The 19,034-nt window shown below is 44.5% G+C and overlaps 1 protein-coding gene across 1 annotated transcript in view; it reads right to left on the bottom strand.

Moving 5' to 3' along the window:
* TBC1D32 (TBC1 domain family member 32) overlaps positions 1-19,034 on the bottom strand; it is a 959,368-nt gene that overhangs the window by 485,022 nt on the left and 455,312 nt on the right. The window contains exon 20 of the mRNA XM_086926728.1: positions 2,823-2,910. Within this exon, the coding sequence (XP_086782854.1) occupies positions 2,823-2,910 (88 nt within the window). The remainder of the gene's footprint in view (positions 1-2,822; positions 2,911-19,034) is intronic.

The raw sequence follows: 19,034 nt of genomic DNA, 5'->3' as shown, positions 1-19,034 counted from the left end.
AGGATAATGTTGTATCAGAATTTTTATCAGGAATGCCAACACATTTGGAGAATGTTAGGATGAGCGATGGAATGAATTCCAAGTAGCATTTGTGCATATTTAAGGTACTGCTGCTGTGAGAGTGGATGAATGCAACATGGAGTGCAAGGACAAGACTTCACAGTTGGTGTTGAATTATTTAAATGGGGATTGGCCAAACAAAAGTGTTATGGATGAGACTGTGAAAACTTTCTGGGAGGTCAGATCAGAATTAACTGTGGACAATGGTACACTGTTGAGAGAGGAGAGATTAGTTCCCTTACAGGCTTTACGACAGGTTACCATTAGCTTGGGACATGAGGGACATTTTGGAATAGCAAGGATCAAATCTGCAGTAAAGGGCATATTCTGGGGGCCTGGAATGGCATGTCTGTGAAAAGGTTTGTTAGACAGTGCCTTAAATGTTCTAATTTGTATTTGTATTTATTGAGTTTTAGACAGCACTGGCTAGACCCGGTGGTATCAGAGCGTTTTACATCAGGAGCAACAGCAAGTTGCAACAGTAATAATTTAGACATTTTTCACGGAAATTTCAGAGTGAATGACAAATCATAGCAGGCAGAGAGGGAGAAGAGGGGATAAGAATATGATTAAAAGGATAGGTGGGGGAGGGGGGTGGGAACCTGAGGGGGGTGAGAACCTGAGGGGGGAAGGGGTAAAGACAGAACGGGCGAAAAGAGAAAAACTTTCAACTCAAGAGAAAAGAAAACATAGCGATAAACATATGGTCAAGGTACAGTAATTTAAAGACAGAGTTGCGCAGAATTAACAAGGATAGTGGAAAAATTCAAAGGGGGAGAGAAGGTAGAGGGGGACAAAAGTGGTGTTATGAGAGAGGGTGCGAGGATAGGGGGGAGCCAGGGGGGGGGGGTGGAGTAAGGCAGACCAGAAGGAGGGAGAAATACGTTTGAGGATCATCGAGGTGAGAACGGAGGAAAGGGGAAAGGACATAAGTTCAACAAGATGGTGGGTCCAGTTCTGGGAAATCAGCAGTGGTCAGCAACAAAATGGCTGGCAGGGCAAAAGTCAAAAAAGACAAAAAGCCCAAAATGCGAACCAGGAAGTATGAATTAAGTGCAAAAGAGAAAAGAAGTCAAAGGAGGGTACGCAGTTCCGAGTCAAAGGCGGGAGGCAGGGAGAAGTGGCATGCAGAGTTTCTGAACCACAGGGGCATCGGTGTTGACAATCCGCCGGGCGTAGCTCCCCCACCCCCATACCTGAAATAGGACTCTCAGGTCACAGAAGACGGAATCAAGGCAGAGTACATCTAAGTAGAAGGCCAGCATGGGGGAGGCAGCGCGGCAGTAACGAGCGAGGACTGGGAGAGCGAGTTGTCCCCAGGTCGGCATACTGCAGGCGGGAACGCTGGAATATTCCCCAAGTATATGGGGAAATATGCAGCCCACTGGCCTCCTACAATTCCATGTAAAAATAGTTGTTATCATAATTAGAGGACAAGTCATCCCAATCAACTCCATTGTCATCTCTGAAGGCTGGCTGACTCTGATCAGAGTTGGAGCCAAAATGTTGGTAGAGCACCTGATAGCGGCTCAGTGACAGTGATAGTATTCTATCTGAATCTGATTGTATTCGGACCGGATGCATCCAAGTGGATTTAGGAACCAACTTGGTTGATGCCGAGACAAGTTCGGCTTTGAATAGGACACAGGTACCGATTTGTTGAGGCATAGCCAATGACCCAGGTAACTCTGGATGCACAGGGTTCAGTTGTGGAATCGGCTCCACAGTGGCCGGGGAGCGAGACAGAGTGGCAGGAGAACCCCCTTACAACTTCTCTCAAGATCGAAAGTGGTAGGATGGAGACCAATCCCAATTGGCTTTCTTGTGTTTCCTCTTCAACTTCAATTTTGAGTTACCCATAAACAAGGGCCAGTCATAGAACACCCTCGAGAATGAGTCTGCGCCCTCAACTTCGAGCGGAACTTGTGCGGATTCTCCTAGTGTTTAGAGACATAAAGGTTTGCATCACGTTCCCATATCAATTTCAGATTCATGAGAGTGCATTCCTCACACTCCTTGGAGTCGTGTGCCGAGCACAAATACCAAAGGCATAATTTGTGCATGTCTGGCATAATTTGTTTGCATCAGACCAGGCATGGTTTAAATCCTGTAGTTTTTGGAAAAGACATAATTCCTTTGCACACTGGTTGAATATGTTAGCTAAAAATATCTAGTCAAACCAATGAGGAAAAAGAGGAACATAGCTCTGGATCTACGTTCAAAGGAGGTGAAAGAAAGGAAATGATATCAGTGCACAGAGGTGGCGCTTATATGTGGCTCAATTTGCCCCTTCTAGGCAGAATGAAGTCAAAGCAGAGCTGCAGCGAACCACGTACGAGCAGGGAGGCACTGTTGTGTAAAATGTTCCTGTTTCAGTCTGGAGCCTGGGGATATTCTAAAGGAGAGGAATCTGCGGTTAGAAGTATCCATTAGAAAAGTGGATTTTTTCAGTAACTGACCCATCAAGAGGAACTTCTTTCCTCTTTCCCTAATTACTTCATATACCCTATTTCAATCAAAGAAGACATTCTAGAACTTCCTGACACTGACTATGCGGTCCACTCTTCCAAAATCATCCAGAAAAAGAGTTGCCTTTAGGAGTTCCTTAAGGCAATGATATTTTGCAATGTGTGACAGTCATCTTGAATAAGAGTGTGAACAATGAGACAATGGATGTAAGTGCATTTTTATTATTCACTTTTATAACCTCTGCCATGGAGACTTAATGGTTTCACATAATATTCAATATCATCTTGTAATACCTGAGCTCTGCAGAGCTACAGCACCGGGAGATGTGGCGGCCACTTGTGTAACCATTACTCCATAACCAAACTTTTCACATTTGCTAACCTGCAGGGAAGACAAAGATATAGAGATTATACGTTTACAAACTCATGAATAAGGTTTTTATTTACCTCCATTTATACTATTACACCACTGGATTCCCTGGATCAGTATGGTAAGAGGCCCGCCAGCTAGCACAACAGGGCACTTAGAACAGAAGTGAACACACTCCCCCAACAGAGATCAGATATGTATGAAATGAAGGGTATGGTGCCCAATCAGAACTCAATGCCAATGTTCGACAGACTTCCATACAAACACAGTATCTGACAAGCCCTATAATTTGGTGTTAACATGCTTCCATCAGCATTTTCTACCATGAAACAACTCTCATGCACTTCTAATTCAACACATAAGACTAAACACCTTACACAGTTATATCACTGTAGATATACCACTTAGATGTATTTCAGGATATCCACAACAGCATTCAAATGTGCCCCAACACTTACCCTCAGATAACAGCACATGACTAAAGAAAACCTGTAACACTCCACTCAGATAAGAATGTAGATTGGTACTAAGACACCGCTGAACCACCCCAATCTTCACATACATACAACCCCACCAGGCAATGCGCATGCCAAATAATCAAGTTAGTAGACAGACCACTTGGAGAGACATATGGCTACACTCAACACACTTATAGTACATCTAAGAGGCATCAACAAAAGATCATCTATCCTCAATCTGGCTGCTGCTTCCAATTCACAAACAAAATCAGACTCCGGTCCACAACAAAATCCTCAAATCCAGGATTAGAAGGTTCCAAAACCGCTTGTCACTCCTAAGCCTTACCAAGGAAAGAATGACTGGCATATGAATACCAAACACCACATAACATTTCCTAAAACCGGCATTCAGGGTCTTAGAGTCTACTTTTTAAAATTTGGAATGTGCAACTCACAGATGAGCTTTTGTAATTTCTGATCATGTAATCTTTTCACCCACATGTGGTAAAACCATCTGGACTAACAATTATGCAGAGTAATCCTTTATTACACCATGAAGGAGAGTGCTACCTCTTATAAACAGCAAACTGATATCAGGGGAACTTTGAAAAGAATTTGTAGGTGGACATTTACAACAAATCTTGGTCCAATTGTGTGAGACAGTCAAACAATTATGAAGGAACGTCGTTCACAAGTCTAATCTTTTAAACAATAATTCTGAATCTGCACAAATTTGTAGCCATTACAAAGCTGATTTACTGTATTATTTGTACTTTTTTTTCCTTTCTTGAATGCTCTTTATTGATCTTTGTTTTTATAGAACATTGTTACACATGAATGACTATGGCAGTATATAAACTTGCTTTAAGCAACTAATATCTGTCATGTTGTCTGTTCGTGAGAAGTTTGGTTATGAGAAAAGCATTTTATGCAATGAACTTAAACCAAAAATGCAGTTCAATAGCAATCTTGTTCTAACATACTCTTGTTAAATTGTTTACACCTTGCCATGTTGGGCAGCTAGGAGTCAATGGTAACTAAACAATAGCAGTAAGCAAATGCTAATCACATGCACACCCCAATTTTATATAATATGCATTTTCCACATTGGGTGAAGCTAAATGTGTGTGTGAACATAACACACATTTAGCTACACCCAATGTGTACCAACAGATGTTTAAATATTGGACAGTTTGGTTCTCTCCGAATAGCCCACAAGACATAAGGACCACGCATTTTCCCGTCACGATAAGGGGAATTCGGCCTTGTGCTTTAGGGGTGTATATGTAACTAGACCTCAGTAAGTGACATCATGATGTCACAGTCAGCACCAGGCACCTCGCGTCTCGCCTCTCTTTTCTGCGACATAACAGCAGCCCCATCAGCATCTGTATTCCAAGATACTTAAAGGTCTCAGATTCTCATATTAATGGTGTAAATATTTGTGACAATGAATCTAGGGTAGATGGAATCCTAAGTGGGAAAATACATGATTTCCTCCAATTTACTCTAAGTCTCGATTTCTGGTCAAACCTTGTTAAAGCACTCATCACTTTTGTTACAGTACGTTCAGGATCTCACAGATACAATAGCATCATCGGTGTATAAATAACCAATTTGAAAACCGCTTATCAATTTAAAATCCCACTCCTGACTCTTCCCTCAGAGCAGGCATGTGAGTGGTTACATGCCAGAGAAAACAGGACGGGTGATAGTGGACATACCTTCCTTGTGCCTCTAGCCACTATCCATTGCTCCAATATTGTTCGCTCAGTCCAGACTCTGATGAGTGGCTGGGTATAAAGCATCTGAATCAATCTCAGAAATCTGTTTAAAACAGTGAAAAGCTAACGCCATGATTGCACATTGAGGGCCTTTTCTATATCCAGTGAGGAAACCATTGGATACAGAAAATCGGTACTGGATATTCTGTCTAATAGTTTCTTCTTCAGCTGCAAAAATGTTGCAACGTAATGTCGATCTAAATGCCTCTTATGATAACTTTGAAGGAATTGCATTCAACCTTTCTATTGCTGGCTGACACATCATTAGTACTAAAAATAAAATACTCATCTATATTAGCCCCTATAGCTGTAAATAAGGGTGGGTCGTGCAGGGCTTCTACACAAAATGACAAGTGGGCACCGTCGGGGAATCTTCCCCCATCTGTCACCAGTAGTCGGTTATGGTAGAAATCTGCGCAACCAACATTCTCAGAATTATTTACCTTATATCCTATATTTCCTATACCCAAATACATATCAAGTCTTGTGTGAATGTCGTGGACTGGGGTGCAGAACTAGTACTCTTGTGAAGCTAGGTGCACATCCCTCCATTTGTCAGTCATTTGCCACTGCTACATTCATCTGGCGATGAGCAATCACCTTTGGGTCTCTTGTATTGGGGAGAGATCTAGCTAGATGGATGTCAAGAACACAATTAGAATATCTACCCCGACCGCCTGGGTGTATATTGACTGTTTTCTAGTAAAGGTATAAGTGAGTCAAAATAGGTTAATTGGTGTACATTTGGGGCATAAACACTTATACGCTCTATATATGGTGACTCCCTTCCCAAGGCCCTCTGAACCACAAAAAACCCATCTTCTGTGTCAATTTGTTTCACATCAATTGCGAAGGGTATCCCTGTTGCTATCCATATCAGGGTGCCTCAAGAATACGCAGAGAAGGAAGTGGCAACAATCTGACCCCTCCATTTCTTTTGTAGTTTCTCGAGTTCACTCTTTGTGCGATGTGATTTTTTTAGCGAAGTAAAGTGTACCTTCCTGCATCTGAGGAAGGTGTAAACTTGGTATCTTTTAGCAGGAGTTCCCAAACTGCTCACATTTCGGGTAATAACATTATATTCCGTGGACATATAGTAAATATAGCAGGTGCCATAGGTACTCAGCATCCCCACTTCCTATGTCGGGGAAACTCTGCGTATGTCGTCAATCACATACACACAGGGGTGTGGAATTATATAAAACATTTACTAATTTATTTATTTTAAGAGCTTTATATAGCGCAAACCAGACCTGAGAGATCAGGTATCAGAGGGCTTTACATGAGCACCAGTTTCATTTTATGAAGACGCATTCATTTTAGTTAGGCACAGGGAGATTAAGTGATTCGCCCAGAATCACAGGATGTTGAGCTTATGCATTGGATAGGATGCTGCATAAAGCTAACTGTCCTGTAAAAAATCCAATGCAGTGAGGTGACAAACTTCTCATTATGTCAGAGCTCTGATAATAGCCTCTCTGGTTATGCCAGGACTCATATTATAGAAGGGTCTGAATTCTAGCAATGCCATATTTGTATCACCTTTCTGTAAATCTACATTTTGAAGCTGGGAGTGGAGGAATGCAGTAGTTCCAGGGTTGGAATGCCCTTTTAAATCTGTGCACACTACAAACGTGCATGTTAAAGGGTTTTCACCAACTCTTCTCTAATCTTTCCCCAAATTGGAATGGTTGGAAATTTACTCCTGAAAAGGACAGGAATAAAACTTTCTCCAGGGTGGGGAAAAAAGGGGTCATAGGTAAAGTGAAGTTAAGTTGTAAATTCTCAGGAAATGTTCACATGAGCAAATATACACATTCATATTTGCTCATGTGAAAATACTGTTCTCAAACATTTTCTAGAAGTTGTTGCCCAGTCAGGACAACAAAAGCATCTAAACCAGTTAATATAACCAAGAACATAAACAATATGAACATATCCGCGTGACACCTATTAAATCATGCATGGGTGAGAGGAGTAAAGCACATGTAGAGGCTATATACCAATACATGACACCCTACTGGGGAAAAAGGGGAGGTCCCTTTATTGGTACCTCATGCAAATGTAAAAACCTTCCCACTGACCTCTGAAACTATACAGCAGTACAAATAAAAAGACACCCGGTTATACCCCACAATATGCTCTACAGTTATAGAAGTCACCACAGGACCCTGGGAGGTACAAGCACCTGTGATGAAACCTGTGGCATTCATTGATTCCTCTGAGGATTCTCAATTGTGAAGGATGAGCATCTCCAGGGGTTCTTCATTTACTTCATTTCTGCCACGATGCATGCTCTCTCCTAAGTCGCCTGCTGGTTGCTAGGTACTGCACAGTGGCGCTTCTTGTGCGGTATTCCATGCCTTCTGCACAGCTGTTTAACATTGGCCACAGAGCATTCAGCTGTAATCAGTCGATCTTCAAGCCATTTTCCCACTTTCTCTGGATCCATAAAGAAAGGAGTCTCTCAGTCAGCTAATCCTCACTAATTTGAAGGGTAGATCAGTTAAAATTTCCAGAACTATTTCTTCACCACCAGGACACTGCTCAAAGGCCCAATACTTTAGACGTATAGCTCATAATTACATGACCCATAGTGCCTCAATCTCAGATGGCCCGTGTTTACAGGGCACTTGAAGAATATAGTCTTGGTCGTGAGTTGTGCAACTATCGGGTAAGGTGGAGAACCAGGCAGCAGAGGCCGAATGATTACCAGGAATAACCAACTCCATCAGAAGTATAGGTCGACACTATGGCCTTCAGCACTCTCAGGCACTACCACTAAGCAAATATTATTTAGTTGTGAGTGGTCTTCTGCTTTATCCTGTAATGGGGGGGGGGCAGATTCAAGAGGTCCTGGACCCTTCTTTGCATGTCTGACATTGAAGGGCTCATGGTAGCCATTGTGGACTCCATCTCCACCACTCTGTCTGCTAACTTCCTGTGGTCTGCCCTAAATAAGACCATATCTAAGGGGACTGAGTCCATTTTCCAACGCACCTCTCTAATGTCTAAAATAGCATGTGATTTATCAAAACTGTCAGTGTTAGCCTTGTTTATAACACCACGATTTTCAGCTTGTAGGCATGACTGGCCTCTGCTTTTGCCAAGCATAGGTTCTTTTGTGCCGCAGTCTCTTGTGGCTCCGTCCAACTCTGAGAACTGCAATGGGTACATACTGCCATCAGCACAGACAGACATTCCCCCCCTCTTAATCGTTTACGTGACCTGGTAGTACAAGTCAAGTCCATGCAGACTCCCAGTACCCTTATACTGCAGAGATTCCATGGTGTCGGAGAAAGTGCGCAATCACATCTCAACAATCTTCCCATGGTATCTCCAACATTACTATTTGTACCAATATTCTTTTATTCTCTCATTATATTGCAACAATTATGTGTTTCACAGAAAGGAGGAAAGGGCTGGGGGGATTACATCCCACAGTCCATGTTTCTCTCACTCCGGTGTCAAAAGAGGCACAACTCCTATCCACTTTATAGTAATCTGGCCAATTGTGGTGCTTTTCTCAGTGCCAACATATTAGGCAGGTCCAATGAAATGTTATTTTGTGAAATGTGAGCCTTGTGCGATTGACGCTTATGGCCAGTGTCTACATGGCTCAAAGCGTGGGAAGAGGGGAAGGTAGGCTGGCAAAGATATCTACTTCACCCCTCACTTCTCTTTCAAAGTAATTGTGAGAAGCAGTTCCCTCCTTCTCCCCATGGTTGGCGAGAAAGGTCAGCCACTGTCTGATTCTGGCAAGGTGTCAGCTAGTCCAGTCCCAAAGACAGTGTCACTCTGAGGCACACCGACTCGGCCGCTTCCTGGAATCAGGACAGCCCAGCACAGAACAGGAAAGGACTTTGCTGATGCAGGTGCATTGACCTCGCCATGGCAGGCAGCAACCCGCAGAAGTCCAACACGGTCAGCAGACCCGAGCCACCTACAACTAGGGAAGTGCCCCCCTCACAGCAGGCTATGCACAGACTCTTCACTTGTGTAGCCACTGCCATGTGTGATCTGATGCGAGAAATTCAGGAAAGCATCAAGGCAACATCCAATGGCATCCAGGGTGGAAGAATGGTGTAGCATCGCCTGGGTGCCCCACATACCCCACAGGACTTGATTCAAGCCAGCTGATCCAGGAGATTTAAAGCTTAGGGGTGCATTACTAGAGGATCCCTGATAACATGACCACCACCATCTTCCGTTTAACCACGTTCCCGCAGTACGGAATAGATTTTATTTTATAAAAACCCAGAATCTGGTACGTGAAAATCGTAATGATTTAAAATTGAAGATAAGGTGGGGTGAGCAAATGATTGGCCTCAAATTATTTAAAAGATGGTGTACTCCCCAGGTTTCTGACTGATACCTTGTCTGGACTTGGAAACCAGTGAAGGTGAGCATCAAGACTAATTACAGTAATAATAGCAAGCCATTTTCATGCTGTCAAAACAAACACACTACTGAATTCATAGTACAGTGTTGAACATTTGTCCCAGACAGTAAAGCAAGGAAATAAAGATAGAATGCGAAACAGGACCTGATCCCCTAGTTGAAAACATAGAATGTAAAAAGGAATCCCAAGGAATAGAAGAGATATGGTCAGTTAGCCTTACATTGACAGATTTAATGTTTTGCACAAGACATATCTAACCCCATTACTAATTTAAAAATGTAATTCCGACATTGTTGGGGCTACGCTAGCAATACTTTTAATTAACATCAACAGATACTTTACATCCAGTGCCAGGGTTAGTAATGGCCCTAATTCTCCCCCTTTCTAATCTGTTACTGTCACCGGACAATAAAAATCTGGTCCAATTAAACTTTTAATTCAATATATTTGCGTGTCAGATAAACATTTACGATAAAGGTGGCTCTTTTTAAGTAATAAAAAAATATATGAACAAAATGAGGCCAGAACCCAAAACACTGATCCCTTAAAAGTAATCAAATGAACAGAGGTTCAGTGTTTCTGAGATTGCATGTAGTCTTGAGATGCACACTCACACTCACTTCATCTCTTGCCCCTGCGGCACAGGCAGCAGTGTCTGGGAGTGACAGGCTGTGGTTTAAAACACTGAGGTGCTGCTAACTTCATTTCTAGTGAAACACAATGAAGGTTAAAAGTACCACTGTTGTCCGGAGGTGGTCAACAACTGACTGTGGTGAGCACGTCTTACCCAGCTAGTCATCGAGGTACAGGAACCAAGGACTCCCGGCCTCCAAAGAAGAGCAGTGACCACAGCCATCACTTTAGTTAAAACCTGAGGGGCACTGATAAGGTCGAAGGGGAGCATGGCAACCTAAAATGCTCAACCCTGAACCGCAGGTATCGCTTGGGATACAGGAGGATGGGTATATTAAGTTACATGACTTGCAATTCCAAGGACACCCTTGAGTCGCCTAGGTCTAGGATCCGATCAGATTTGGGCCACTGTGACCAATTTGAAGATGTAATTTAGCATGAAGGCATTCATGGGGCAAGGTCCAGATTAGGCCTGCGGTCCCGGGCATTTTCAGGATGAGGAAATAGTGAAAGCACCAACACCTGCATTTCTCCGACCCCACACACTTTATATAGCACAGTTAGGGAACAACAGGAGGCGGTCTACTGCATCAATGGTTGTGAAGGCTGTGTCTGCATATATGCCAGCCCTCAAGAAGAGCTGCTACATTTCTGTAATTGGTACAGAAACTATTTGGCAAGAGTCAACAGCCGCAAGGAATGCACTGTAAATCTGCTATACCGAAAGAGTTATAAAGCAGAGCTTGTGCGCTCTCCAAAGGTGCAATAATACCGATCAAGGGCATATCCATTAGTGAAGCCTGTGCATCACTGGTGAAGCCAGAGTACTTCTTCTAGACAGGTCTATGAAGAACACCACCAATACCAACCATCCTACCAAGGGAATCCATAGTACCCAGACCTATTCGGATAACATACTTGGCTGCTTCCTGCCAATTATCAATTGTCTGAGTCAACAGCGAAGGTCCTCCGGGACTGCTGGTAAGATCTCACTAGTGATGGAGCATGATTTTTGTTAATAAAACTCTGTTCTGGAAATCTACCCATGTGTGTGTTTTAATAAATTACTAATGAGTGTGAAAACCGAAATTACTAAAACATGAAGATTTGGAAGGTAAAACCGAAAAATGTGCAAAGCTGCATGTGTTTTAGAGATAGAATAACACATGTAGAGCGGAAGATTTCTTTATAAGGGTTCTGAATTATTAATTTATGGTCTAATATTAATGTTCTTATGTTTCCTGAAACTGCAGGAATATTCAAGCACAAACACGAAAAAGCTCTTTTATTCTTCGTGAAAGTAGGGAAGGCCTAGAAATGTAGAAAATTATTTTTCTTTTCTTTCTGTCTTTCCTTGCAAAAACGTGAACGCCTTAGCAAAAGTATTGGTTAGGGGATGTGCTTCCGTGCTACTTAGTTTCTTTCCATGTCGTTTACTGATGTCCTTGTAAAGAATAATATTTACATCATTAGAGAGCGGAGAATAGTATGACTCGTTCCTGTATAGGCGAAGATTTAGAATGAAACTGTTGCTATGTAGTTACAGAATATGTAATTGTAGTTTTCTTCTTCTTCTGTAGGAAGCTATACAATTATAGACAAAGACTGTTTAGTGACATTTTTTAAATCATCGTCAGATGTTTGCCTCCTTCGTTCTGACCAATGAGAGTAACTTGTAGGGTTCAGGAAAGTTTCTAACTTAGTGTAACAAAGTTGCGAAGTCAGTATAAAGATGCTGGTGGTAAAATGATCATCGGCTCGTTCACATTCTGGTGAACTGTCCTGCATCCGTGGTATGCTGTATGCTGTGCTGTGCTGATTCCTGTACTGCCTGGCAATCTGAACTATGGAAAACCTTTTCCCTAGAGACTTTGCACATTATCGGCTGGTGAGGCTGCCCACACTATTCTCCTATGGCAGTGGAGATAGTTTCCTTGACTAATTGCATGATGTGCATTCGTTTTTCTCTAAATTGCAGAGAGGTAACTGAAGTGTGATTACCCTGATGTTCTTTATTTATCATTTCTTCATCTGCATTTCTCACCTACATTTGATTATCTCTGAATGGGTCTGTTCATAATAACTGTGATGTTTAACTTGTGATAATATGAACAAAGTGTGTTTCTTATGATTTGTATTAGTGTGTGCCCATTCATATTTTCTGAAATAATACCGAAAAGGTACTTAGAAAGAATAGTGTCAGTCATTATTTCCTGTATCATTACTTATTTTTAAGATAACAATTGTCATATTATTGATGTACTGGTGGTGTAACTTATGGTATAGCTGTTTCTTCATTACAGGTCCTTATGAAGGAATAGTTCTCTGAATTCTCTACTTAGTCCGTTTTATATCCACCAAAGATCCATTAGAGGACCTTTGATAGTGCTATTCCTAGTGGAAATGATATTGACGAATGGGCCCATCATTATAGTATTTACGCTTCCTTAGAGATTGTAAAGGTCGGTGTGGGATATTATATGTCCCCCCCCCACCGCTTCCGCGGCATCATTAGAGATATCCCACAGGGCATGTGTGCACCTGCCCAACAGACAGACTGTGTTTAAACATCGCAGTGCAAGAAACTGGTCGAAGAAAACATATGTTTGCCAAAGGCATCAATCCTTTTGGATGCTCTATAAGGAGGAAATGCACCTTCAATACCTTCACCCCTCCTGAGGCACAGCCGGGAGATAGCTTTGCGTATTTGCACATTTCATTTTTTAAAAATACCTGTAACTGATTGCTTTTAAAACTTGACCAGTATCTGCTTTTCCTGCCTCTCCTGCCTAAAAGCATCCCCAGCAGCGGATCTAGCGCTGACAGGGAGAGCTCGGGGGAGTCTTGGCAGGCGCCATCGGCCACGCTGAAGTGAGGGACACGCCCCCTCGAGGCCACGCCCCCTTGAACGTGTATAGAGCGCTGATCTACGAGCGCGCCAGAATACCTTCACCCCTCCTGAGGCACAGCCGGGAGATAGCTTTGCGTATTTGCACATTTCATTTTTTTAAAATACCTGTAACTGATTGCTTTTAAAACTTGACCAGTATCTGCTTTTCCTGCCTCTCCTGCCTAAAAGCATCCCCAGCAGCGGATCTAGCGCTGACAGGGAGAGCTCGGGGGAGTCTTGGCAGGCGCCATCGGCCACGCTGAAGCGAGGGACACGCCCCCTCGAGGCCACGCCCCCTTGTACGAGTATAAATAGAGCGCTGACCTACGAGCGCGCCAGAATACCATCACCCCCTCCTGAGGCACAGCCGGGAGATAGCTTTGCGTATTTGCACATTTCATTTTTTGAAATACCTGTAACTGATTGCTTTTAAAACTTGACCAGTATCTGCTTTTCCTGCCTCTTCTGCCTAAAAGCATCCCCAGCAGCGGATCTAGCGCTCACAGGGAGAGCTCGGGGGAGTCTTGGCAGGCGCCATCGGCCACGCTGAAGCGAGGGAAATGCCCCCCTCGAGGCCACACCCCCTCCCTGCCTCATAATAATGTGCATGCATCAGAAGCGCAGCGGACGAGCGCAGCGGGCCCGACGATTGCGCGCCGGAGGCGCGCATAAGGCAAGCTCGTCTGCGCTCGTCCGCGCCGAGTCGGGCCTAGGGCCAATCCCCCTGCATCCCAGTCCTCAGACCCTATACACTACAGTGCTGAAACCCTCTATAGTCTCAGGGCACCCACCAGCAACTGTAGTCGACATAGCTATCAAGCTGACACTCTACCGCCTACCTGTCCTAAATGCCATAGCTCCCTCAAACCTAAAATAATTACTGAACCGCTACACGACTTCCGCATGCTCTTACTTAACTGCCGCTCTCTCCCCAAACATACGGTTGAAATTGCGCTTTTAATAGAGGAACGCACACCAGACATACTGTTCCTAACAGAAACCTGGTTATCCCCTGACGCCGATCCAGCGGTCATAGAAGCCCTCCCACCAGGTTTCCAAATCTCCCGCCAAGACCGGCCTAAAGGGAGAGGAGGAGGCTTGGCGATAATTCATAAAGAACAACTTCACTGCCGAGTGGTCTCCGAAACCATCTCGGAATTGTGAAAGCCTTACTTTCAACATTGAATTCTCACCTAACAGATGCATTTCTGGCACTCTTATCTATCGCCCCCCCGGCCCCCCGAAGCAGTTCCATGTCAGTCTACCTTCAAGCGTGGCTGAACGTCTCAATACCACATCCAACTTAATCCTGTTAGGTGACTTTAATTTTCATTTCGAGTCATCTTCAGATCACATAGCCATGACCGTAGCAGATGATTTAGCAGCTCTGCAACTTTCCCAACGGGTTACTTCCCCTACCCACGTGAAGGGCCATTTGCTGGACCCGGTTTTCAGCAACTGCCCTGATCTTCTAACCAGTCCACCTATCCCCCTGCCCTGGACGGATCATTTCTTGATGCCCATCAACTGGACTGCGTTTAAAAACCCTGAACCAACACCAACCACGAGACTCACGAGAGCCTGGTCCCACCTAGCAGTTGATAATTGGACTAGCAAACTTGCTGAGAATCCACCCATGGTTAATGACAATCCTGGCCTAGCCAACCAGGCATATGTCAACTGGATCACTCAATCTCTTGACGTTGTTCTTCTCAAAAAGAAAATCACGCTCAAACGCTCCCATAAAACTGCCCCGTGGTATACGGAGACTCTTAGAGACAAGAAACGACTCTGCAGGAAATCGGAAAGGCGCTGGCGATCTGATTACTCTACTGACAATAAAACCCTTTATCGAGAAGCCATCAGTGAATATAAAACGCTGATAAAACCGTCTCAGGCCTCATACTTCTCCGAGAAAATTTTGCTTGCTAAATCCAAACCCAAGGAAATTTTCCAAATCATTAAAAAACTAACTAAACAGCCCCCTAGTCTGCAGGCGGACAAGTCCACCACCCACTGCAATAATGTCGCCAAATTTTTTCATCAGAAAATAAGCTCTATCTACTCTCCCTTTCCCCCAAAAAACCCTACTCCCTCAGCCCCTCTTCTCCACCCTGCGCACCCCCCCCTCCAGTCAACATCTACCCACGCTGACTGACTTCCCCCCTTTGGATCTCGCTACTCTTGAACCCTTAGCACGGAAAGTAAAATCCGGATCCCCTGATGACCCTGCCCCACCAGACATAATAATGGCAGCCTCGCAGACCACCCTGCCTATTATTAGGGAGGTTTTAAATGCCTCCATCTCTTCTGGCACGGTTCCAACCATATGGAAGCAGGCTATGGTCAGAGCCTTAGTGAAAAAGCCTAATTTGGACTATCAACCTGAGCAACTACCGCCCCATATCCCTGCTCCCGTGGGCAAGCAAGATCCTGGAGAACTATATAAATCAACAACTAACAAACTTCCTGGAAGATCACCATCTACTGGACCCCACCCAGACAGGCTTTAGACCAAAACATGGGACCAAGACCACCCTCCTCATGGTTACCGAGGAAGGCAGAAAAATCCTGGATCAAGGAGGATCAGTGGCAGTGATCCTCCTTGATCTCAGCGCGGCCTTCGACACGGTCAGCCATGACACTCTGCTGTACCGCATGTCCCAGGCCGGGATTAAGGATAAAGCCTGGTGTTGGTTCCTAGAGGACAGATCCTTCCGTGTGTTCGAAGGCGAGTCTGTGTCCACCAGCAGACCTTTGAATTGCGGAGTCCCCCAGGGCTCTTCTCTAAGCCCTGCACTTTTTAACCTGTACATGAGGCCACTGGCTGATGTCGTCCGCCCATTTGGGATTAAGATCATCTCATATGCGGACGACACGCAGCTGGTGGTCTCCCTGACGCAGGAAGCCAACCCACCTGCTCGGGGCGGGCTTAGAGAGTGCCTGGAGGAAGTGAAGACCTGGATGTCCCTATCGTCCTTAAAATTGAATGGGGACAAAACTGAGCTTATGCTCCTAGGCCCCCCGGATCTCAGACTCCCCGCTCCCCTGTGGCCGCCTAGTTTGGGTTCCCCCCCAACTCCCAAAAACAGTATCAAGAGTCTCGGAGTCTGGCTGGACAGATCTCTGTCCTTTAATGTACAAGCCACAAAACTCTCAGCCACATGTTTTGGCATCATGAGGATGCTAAAGAAAATTCTCCCTCTCCTCCCCCTGGAAGCCAAACAAGCAACCGTGCAAGGTCTAATTCAGTCACGCCTTGATTTTAATAATGCACTCTATCTTGGTGCTCCTGAATCTACTCTGAGAAGGCTTCAGACAGTCCAGAACTGTGCAGCAGGCATTTTACTCAACCTTCCCCGCAGACAGTCAGTGAGGGCCGGACTGGTATCCCTTCACTGGCTACCGGTGCGCCAGAGAGTTATGTTTAAAGCTATGTGCATAGCACATCAGGACTTCTGAAACACTGGCCCCAGGATTACTCGGGACCTAATTACCCACTACACGCCCAACAGAAGCCTACGCTCTAGTCAGACTTTCCTTGCAAGCCCTCGCCACAGTACCTCGCATTAACAAGACCACCATGGGAGGCAGATCCTTTTCCTACCTGGCTGCTAAGACATGGAACTCACTCCCCGCTTACCTTCGCCTCAACCAGAACCACCTAGCGTTCAGAAAGCAGCTTAAAACGTGGATATTTGACAAATAATCCTCCTCCCCTCCTAAGCGCCTTGAAACCCTCTGGGTATGTAGTGCGCTATACAAATTTTATGACTTGACTTGACTTGACAATGGCTCCCAGAATTAAAAGATCCAGATCTGGGGGTAGGACATTTTCTTATAATGCTGCCAAGGCCTGGAACGCCCTTCCGTTGCATCTCAGAGCCAACCCCAACCTCACGGCCTTCCGCAAACAGCTGAAAACTTTTTTATTTCATCCAGTCTAATTAACCCCCTTTCTCTCCCCTCCTGGGCCACTGTGCGGATTCATGGTATTCCCAGCGCTTGGACGCCTCCGGGCAGCAATTTGCGCTCTACAAATGCACATCATCATCATTACTAGTCGAGGCCTGCATAATAAGGTTCTATTCACTGGGGTGCTTGGTGAGAAAATCGAGGTTGCCAGGCAAAGACATAGTACATTTGACCACTTGCCTGTTGACAGGTAGGCAAGAACATGATATCTACCAGGTAGTCACCACAATATCTTTGGAAGTGTTGTTGAATGGAAGTAAGAGATGTGATGTGCTGGCCCGGGCTTTAGAATTTTCCCCAAAACATTTATTTTAATCTCAATAAAGGTAATCTGTAATTCTAGCACTTCGGCTGCCCTGCTAACTACCACTACAAATGAGGCTCTTTCTTCCATTGGTGTCCCATGCAGTGAGTCAAAGTCTGTCTCAGGAGAGGTATCAAGCCCACTGGCATGCCATAAGTCAAGGTATAGTGCCTCATTAGTGTAACAAGGTAGAACAGGTCCTCCTCCCACCCACCACCATCATCAACTTCATCATTATCATCAATATCCCAGGGTACACCCAGCTCAGGCAAAGGATCAGTCAATGCAAAAAAAACAATGGCGCCTCTGCTGATGGTTGTTACATGGTATATGGTATAGGTACAGGATTAATGTTGGCGCATGAAGTCAAGGTTGCGCCTTTGTTATCTTACAGCAACATTGGTGGAGCTCGAGCCAACTTCAGCTGGAGATCGACATGGACATCCGCACTGGATCATCCAGTGGTGTTGAGGTGGTGGGTACCAGCGTGGATCATAGGTCCAGAGTAGAGGTCTGTAAGGGAGTCAGTGCATGCCTGGTAACAGGTTATAAGGCGCTAGAGAGAGACCCTGTAAGCAGTAAGCCAAATGGATGCCCTTGCGATTTCATGAGACCTGAAGAAAGACACTGAAAATGTGAATACAACCTCTTTCTAGGGTCAGATCTGCTAAGATCTGCTGCAGGGTCGACAATGACTGAGGAAACACGGGGCACTTCAGAATCAACTGAAGGATCAGGTCTGTGGCCACTGACCTCAATGGAGAGAGACTAACATTTAGGTACCCTCGTGTCTTCTCTTTGAATTCAGCGTAGCCGCACGGGGTCCTGCTAGTTTGTTTATGCCTGGTTTAGAAATGCACTTCGAGTTACTGGAGGCCTTCAAATGGGAAATAGAGAGGTGGAAGGTGTGACCCGGTGACAGGGATCAGGACTTGGAGCAGCATATGCAAGACTTCTTTTTGGGTTTGGAGACATACAGCTTCCTGGTCTTAAATCACCTTTAGGTACATTAAGGCATACTTGCTACACGACTTCATGTTGTGCCCTAAGCCCACGAACCAAGGGCACACCTTATGCAGATATGTGACCTACATCTGATTTCTGCAGTCACGGCACAAATGAATCCTTTGCTTTCGGTTGGGACATCATTTCCTAGCACACTGCAGAAAAGGTTGGCATCATCAGAAACCATCAATGTCGAAAGACAAGCTCAGGAATCACATCAGAAAGCCAGATAGAGAGGAAATGACGTAAGTGTGCATGGGGTGGCACTTATAACTTCCAGGGCAGCATGGAGTCAATGCAGACCTCTCATGAGGCCAACTAGCAGTGCACGGGATCACTGCTATGAAAAAGTTCAGAATTTCTGCTAACTACGGGCGGAATATTCTAAGGCGAGAAACCTATAGTTAGAAGTGTCAATCAGAAAATCTATAGTGGAAGAAAGCGAGACAGAAAACAATAGATGGATTAGAGGCAGAGGAAAGAGGGAAAGGAGAATAATAGAATTATAGAGCTAAATGAGAAGCAGGAGAGAGAAATTGAAATAATTTTATATAAAGAATGAAATGGAAGGGAAACTAATTGAAAAGGATAACGTTATACGTGATGGTTAGCTACTCAGAGAGTATTTAGAGCAAACATTTTAATGGCATTTTAAGAGAGATCTCTGAAGTAGTTCCATGTCCCT

Source organism: Lissotriton vulgaris, chromosome 6, assembly GCF_964263255.1.
Source record: "Lissotriton vulgaris chromosome 6, aLisVul1.2, whole genome shotgun sequence".
Classification (NCBI taxonomy): domain Eukaryota; kingdom Metazoa; phylum Chordata; class Amphibia; order Caudata; family Salamandridae; genus Lissotriton; species Lissotriton vulgaris.
This window is presented reverse-complemented; position numbering and strand designations above follow the sequence as displayed.